Consider the following 7631-nt stretch of genomic DNA (forward strand, 5'->3'; position numbering starts at 1 on the left):
CTCTCGGTGCCCAGTGGGAACAGCAGAAGTCTGTGGGTAGTGTTGTACAACTGCTTTGAACACCGTAGAGCTTTGTAAATCCCTTTTCTTCTCTGATAATACATTGGAGCTACCCAATGCTTGTGAAGACTTGCTGACTCAGGGTTGGCATTTATGAGTCTGAATCAACTGGAAGGAGACCAACTTCAAAAGTTATATGAGCAGTGCCAAGCTCAGGAGCTTGAAAGGGTGGAAGTCCTGCTTAGGAGGAAAATGGCCTCCCTTCTATTTCAGCCATCTTTGCAGCAGCCCCAAAGCACTCTTCTCAGCTCTACACCATTCTGAGTTACTTGCTTCAGGGTACAGACCCACCAATATAGTCAGCATTGATCCATGGTCTGGGAGTTTTGGTCAATATATTTGGGATCTGACACTGCAGAAGGCTATACTTCACCCACCACAGGAGTCGGGGGAAAAAAGAAGAAGTAAGTATATGAAGCTCTTATAAAGCTGGTGTTGGGACATAGACTTATCTCGTCAGTAATGTTTTCTCTGGCCTTTATAATAGGCAGCCATGGAGGAGGGATGTGAGTTGATCTTTAGTGTGTCCAAATTGTAATCAATAAGCAAGGTAAAGAAGGATTTGTCTTAGCTGTGCAAACATCAACTGTACCTGATGAAGATCTTCCTGTCTCCTTTGGGGAGGCAAATGGGTGCGTTAAGCAAGGTGAATTGGCAGAGTGGACAGGGAAGGAAGAGGGAGAGTGGTGGAGGGGCAAGGATGACATCCTTCCCATTGGGAGCGGAGAAGGGTCAGGTTGGGAAGGAGGGAGAAGTGAGGGTACCAGCAGCCACATTCACATCCTCTGTTAGTTAAGCAGGAGTTGGTGCCCAAGAGCGTGGGAGATGAGGAAGGATGCCGGGCCAAGTGGTGTGTCAGGAGTTGCTGTGCCAGGCCTCCTGGTGCCCTGACCTTGAGCACCAAGTCTCAGATTGCCAATACCTGGGCCAAGGGTGCCAGAACCTGCTGTCTGGGCTCCTGCTGTATGAGCCTTAGCTGCTCTGGCTTCAACTGCATAGGACAGGTGCTTAATACTGGCATACTTGAAGTAGGCACATAGGCAGTACCCAGTGTTCTCCAACCACAGCCTGTCAAACACTAGAGAGGTGATAGAGGTCTCTGGTTCACCTCCTCAGTGTTCCTTTGGTGACCTTCTCAGTCCATGGACATTTAACAAGGAGACCCCTTGCCTATCACTAGAGGAACCACCAATTGTTTATTTTATCTAATGATACAGGAATCTATAGGACTAGGTGTCAGGCCACAGTGAGTTAGAGGTGCTGCACAAAGCTAAAGTTACATTTACAAAGATTACAAATTGGTTGATATCTAAATTTGGTTGTCGATTACCCAGGATACAGGCACTCGACACAAAATACACAATCCCCTGTCCAGAGTCTTCATTTCCCTACTATTTTACAGGAGATGCTTTTCCTGGTCATAGCATGTTTTGATCTACAGAGTTTACATTGATTTATATGAATAGTTTGGGGGCTATGTGAATTTTCCTAATCTTCTATTAGTGGTTCATTTCAATTTGATGTTCCTTTCCTAATTCTGCTTTGGTGAGTTTTTTCATTCAATACTCTGCACATGGCAGAAACACAATATATATATGTCCATCTGTTTACTTATCTTGAGGAACCCTGGGGTTTTTGCTTTGTAAATATTTTTATTATAAAGTTTTACATGCTAATTGTAGAAAAATTAGAAATAATAGGTAACAACAAAAAAAGAAAAGCCCATAATCTCCCATCCTGATTTTTTTAACCTGTAAGTAATATACTTTTTTGTGTGTGTATCTTTTTTTTTCCATTGTGGTAAAATATACATTGTATAAAGTTTATCACTTTAACTATCTGTAAGTGTGCAATTAAGTGGTGTTAAGTACATTCGCAATTTGTGCAACCATCACCACTATCCATTTCCAGAACTTTTTCATCATCACAAGTTAAAACTCTGTACCCATTAGATAATAAATCCCAATTTCCCCTCCCCCAGTCCCTGGTAACCTCTGATCTACTTCATCTCTATGAGTTTGACTATTCTAGGTATTTCATATAAATAGAATCATGCAATACAGGTGTTTGTTTATTTTCTGTCTGCCTTATTTCTCTGAGCATATTTTCAAGGTTCATCCATGTAATAGCATGTATCAGAATTTCACTTCTTTTTATGGCTTAGTAGTTAGTATTCTGTTGTATGGATGGGCCATATTTGGTTATCTATTCATCTGTTAATGGACACTTGGGTTGTTTCCATCTTTTGGCTATTGTAATTAGCCATCATAGCTGCTATGAACATGTGTGCACAAGCATCCCACACTTCTTTACACATCTTTCTTGACTTTCATGTATCCATATTTCTATGTTAAAACACGGTTTACAGATACAGGTTATACTGTAATCTGCTTTTACACATAATAATTTATAATAAAACTTTTCACATCATTAATCTACATAAGCTTAATGGCTATATGTAATTTCATTATGTGAGTATAGGAGAGTGAATGTAATCAATCCATTACTGTTGGACCGTTAAGATGTCTCCCATTTTTTGCTATTATAAACTGTAGCTAAATTTCTGTCCACTTATTTCCTTGATATAAGTTTCTAGACATTAAATTGCTGCAATAATATTAAAGCTAACCTTATTAAGTACTTTTTCTGTGACAGACATTGTAATAAGCACTTATAGTATCTAATTTATCCAAGCACTGTTAGTTGCCTATTTCATGGATGTGACATGAAGGACCAGCTAGAGGAGGTAGAATTAGAGGTAGCTGCATGGACAGGCTCTGTGGCTGCAGACCCAGACCCATCTGCTGCTCCCAGGATGGTCTCCAGCTTTTCCCTTGCTGTTACCCTTTTATAAATGGGGATAATGATACCAACTTCTTTTGGCAACTGCGTTTGCAGTTATTTTTCTACAAATGAGGAGAACAATACCAACTTCTCTTGGCAAATGTGAAGACTAAATTGACACATGTAAAGTGTTTAGACTCCTGCACTTAGTATATATGATCAATAATTATCAGTCATTGTTGAGGTATAGCAATTTCATTGGTACTCATATTTGACTATTAATGTTTTTGTTATATGAATTCTATTCTGCTTTTATAGTTTGAATTTTTTCTAGTACATCATTATAATTACTCTCTTTAAAATATTATGGAGATTTTAGTATACTTAAATGAATTATATTGAAAAGAAATATAAAACTTACCTGAAACCAAAGATACTACACCAACATTTATTTGTACCACAGATGTGCCCAGTAGTCTCGTTTAAAAATTACTGGGTGTAAACATAAGAAAAGATGTCAGCTTCACTATTAATCAAAGAAATGCAAATTTAAAATGACCATAGCTTGATACCCAGTGTTGGCAAGAGTGTGTATTAAAAGGCGTTCTTGTCAAGTACAAATTAGTATATTCCTTTTCCACAGCAATTTGGCAAAAAAAGTATCAAAAATTTAAAGTGCAAACTAATCAATTTCACATCTAAGACCTTCCCTAAGGAAATAAACAAATGCCAAATGATGTATGTGGAAGATGTTTCTCATATCATTGTTTCTAATAGCAAAACATTTGAAACTTATGCAACCTGTATGGGAATGTTGGGCCCCATTCAGATCCCCTTTACTTACATATATATTCCTATCTCTCAGATCCTATAATGGTCAGAGAATTACCTGGGGTAGTTACGTGAGTGGTGGGGGAACAGATTTCAGCAATATCTTCACTTGGAATGAAGCTCAACTCCAGGTCTGAGACCACATTCATTCTTAGTTTGCTCCCTGCCCTTTCTGCTTCCTTTTTACTTCTTTTCTCCTGAGAGCACTCCATCAGTAAATCACCTGAACAAGAATCCTCACCTTAGGCTCTGACTCTGGAGGGTATATGATCTAAGACACAGCAAATAAAAGTGATTATGAGAATCTGTATTTACTGATCTAGAAAGATGTTCATAGTGTATTAAGTGGATGTAGAATACTAATTTTTATAAAATCCCAATGAACATTTTTAAAAAGTCCAAAACAGATGTGAAGCCATATATTCTGTATGGACTAATAAATTATGGAATTATTTTCTTAAGTGTGGTAATGGTATTGTGGCTATATAGGAGTGTCCTTATGCTTAGGAGATGCATGCTGAAAGGGTGGAGTGTTTCTGCCATTCATTTCCAATTTTCCAAAATAAGTGTTTAGGCATATACATATATATATATGTATATGTATATATATATGTATGTGTATGTATGTATGTGTGTGTTGTGTGTGTGCATGTACATATACACACACACACACACACACACACACACACACACACACAGGATTTGTGGGAATTGGTGAGTCTCAGTTTTTGATTCTTGCAGCCAAGGACTTAGTATGCTACACTTGCAATGCTGTTGTCAGCTATTTATAACAAATCTTGTGCCACTATGGTGGTGAACATTGACCCTCAGGGGCACCGTATACTCTCTGGGTGTTGGTTTGTGCCACCCAAGGGAGCTACACATGAACATTACTCCTGCCTTGTACCTTTAGCTTGCTTTCAGATCTGTTAGCTTAGTATACATGTCTCAGTTGAACCTTGTTATCTGCTAACTAGACTAATATACTTTCAATATGAGCACACCCTTGATTCAACTCTTGTACTATGGGAACCTAGCCAAAGGAAATAACCACAAATGTGCTGATTCTACAAGCAAATAATTAGAAACAATCTCAATGGCCAAAAATGAAGGACTGACTTCAGAATCTCATGCAGTCACTGAAAATAGTACTGCAGAAATGTGCAGAAATAACATAGAAAGAGTCACGACAAAACTTAGAAAATTGTACGATATGAGTGAATATTAAGAATTACAGTTATATCCTGACTTGGAAGAATGTACACCAAATGCTTACCTTTGACTGTTTCTGGGTGGATAAATTATTTTTTTTTTTTTGCTTATCCATATTTTCTAACCCTTCTTAATAAACATTGTATTGCTTAAGCAACTAAAAGAAAGAAACTTAATTAAAAGATAAAAGAAGTTAAGATAGCATAAGAGTTAATAAACGATTTAGTACCAATTATGGGACTAAATCTTTTTTTATATATCTGCTTAAAAGATGCAGCCTGCATTGTGGTCAAGATTTCAGGTTCTGGTTTTTGGGTGTCTGGGTTACATCTTGGTTCTGTCACTCAGCTGAGTGATTGTAGAGCTAGGCTGGCTAGCCTCTAAATCTACATCTTCATATCTATAACAGAGATGGCAGTAATACCAACCTCATAGCTTAGTTGAGGGTTAAATGATACAAGGAAAGCTCTTGGTACAGGGACTAGCAGTACTAAGTAAGGGCTCAATGAATGTTAGCTATTTTTATTAAATTAGATGTCTTTAGTTTTCTTCAAGGGTCAGCAGATGTCTTCAGCAGATGTCTTCTGTTTACACTGACAGTGGGAGCCCCTACCTAAGTCTAAAGGACTCTGCAGGGCAGTCTGATAGTTGTGCTGTGCATCTTGCCTAGCTCTTTCTTAGAGAAGGGAGCAGGTAAGAGCAAAAGTAGAACTCCCAGGCCACTCAACTTGCCTAAAGCCTCCTTATCACTGGTGAGGAGGTAGAGGTGCAATTAATCATTAATAAAGGACAGTGCTCACCAGACCAAAGGTCAATGACCAAGGTCTGAAGTCCCTTAATAGGGAAATATTTCCCCTAGCCACTATTCGGGGGTGGGGAGGTAGTGGTGAAAAAAGCATTCTTTTAGGCCACACAATACCCAGCATCTTTATTTGGATTTTCAGTTTTCAGTAGTTTCAAAATTATCTCTTAAACTCAGATTCTATAAGCCAGGGTACAAACGAGTGAGGTCATTAATCATTGTTAATTTATTAAATAAAATTTTAAATTAACTGATTCTATGAAGTAGTGTTTTTCCACATTTCAGTTTAGAATCACTTGGCGTGCTGAAGATTAATTCTGCTAATTAATATAGTGGGCCTAGTATGGGCCAGCAATTTGGAAATTTTAATTTTTACAAATACCTCCAGATGATTATCATGATCAAAAAAATGTGGGAAACACTTGAAACATGCTTTTCAACTTCCTCTGCAGATTTTAATTCTTGAACAGTAAATCCCAGAATGACCCACTGAAAAGTCTTAACCAGTCCAGTTTTAGGAAAGAAGTCTTCTTAGCATTTTGTTTGATAAATTCTCCTCACTGGAGCCATCACAAATACTTTATTTTGGTTGTTTCCTAGAAGAAAGGCACTCTTTTTCCTTTTCATTCTGACCTAGCTCTTGTAGCTCATGTTTCCTTAGAGGTTCCATTTTCCCTGAGTTGAGGCATAGCAATCCAATCAAATCATCTTTTGGTTACTTATTAAAGGACTGTCACTTTTAATACCCTTTGCTTGCTTCTGTCCGACTCCCTTCTCTCCTGAAACTTAAGCCATTACGGACGCTTTGTAGACTCAATATTCTGGCCTTTCCACCTTAAATCTCATACTGAGAATCCCGTGAATGCCGGCCAGGATCTCATCGTTTTCTTTAACGGGTCCAACTCCTTTTGGTGTCCCAGTCAAGATAATATCTCCTTCTTCCAAGGTAATTATCTTCGTAACGTAGCTGATGATGTAAGGGATGGTAAAGATCATGGACGATGTTTCACCCTCCTGCCTGAGTTCGCCGTTGACCTTGAGCCAGAGCTTTAGGTTGTGAGGGTCAGGGATCTTCTCTTTGGGCACAAACGCGCTAACGGGGCAGGAAGTTGTGAAGCTCTTGGCCAGAGTCCAGGGCAGACCTTTCTTCTTGCACTCGTTCTGCACGTCTCTAGCGGTCATGTCCAGGCACAGGGCATAACCGGCCACGTAGTCCATGGCCGCGGCCTCCGGGACTGCGCGGCTGCGCTTGCCCATCACCACGCCCAGCTCGAGCTCGTGGTGCAGGTTGTGGCTGTACACAGGCATGAGGATGGGCGAACCCTCGGGGACGTAAGCGGTGGACGGCTTCAGGAAGAGTACAGGCTCGCTGAGCACAGCGCTCTGCATTTCCCTAACGTGGTCCGCGTAGTTCCTGCCCACGCACACGATATTCTTCCCCCACTCCCAGAAGCGAGACAGAGGCCTAGATGCCGCCATGGCTCCTGACCTGTGCCCCTGGAGTCACGTGGACTCTGCTGGGGCCTGTCCCCTGAAGTTTACGGCTATCCCGATAGGACGAACTACCTCGGAGCGCTGTTTCGTCTGCGAAGGCCCGTTCCTCTTTGCGCGTCGCTGGGTGCTCCGGAGTCGCGGCGCTCGTCCTCTGGGGAGCCGCCGTCTAGTGGCTGCTTCGGGGGTGCCGGGCCTTGGTTTAGTTCCCGGAGAGAGGCAGAGGCTCTAACGTTGCTCCTTGGCCACTATCACCTCCTTGCTTCCAGCCAGCGGGGGGCGGGCACGAGTCTAGACGTGAGCGTTGATTGGGCGGATATGGAAACCTAGCTTTGATTGGTCGGGAAGCGGGGCGGGCAGTGGGCTGGGGTTTGGTTGCGAGTAGATTGGTCGGGAGGTGGGAAGGGGACGCGAAGGGGGCACTGATTGGCTGTAGCAAGCTGACACTGCC

General features: G+C 41.1%; 1 protein-coding gene across 1 annotated transcript; it reads right to left on the reverse strand.

The window, feature by feature from the left end:
• Positions 1-5788: 5788 nt before the first annotated feature.
• FAHD1 (fumarylacetoacetate hydrolase domain containing 1) lies at positions 5789-7459 on the reverse strand. Its single transcript, XM_006913961.3, has one exon. The coding sequence runs from the start codon at positions 7166-7168 to the stop codon at positions 6503-6505; it is 666 nt and encodes a 221-aa protein (XP_006914023.1). The 5' UTR covers positions 7169-7459; the 3' UTR covers positions 5789-6502.
• Between the last annotated feature and the right edge of the window lie 172 nt (positions 7460-7631).

This window comes from Pteropus alecto, unplaced genomic scaffold, assembly GCF_000325575.1.
Source record: "Pteropus alecto unplaced genomic scaffold, ASM32557v1 scaffold44, whole genome shotgun sequence".
Lineage (NCBI taxonomy): Eukaryota > Metazoa > Chordata > Mammalia > Chiroptera > Pteropodidae > Pteropus > Pteropus alecto.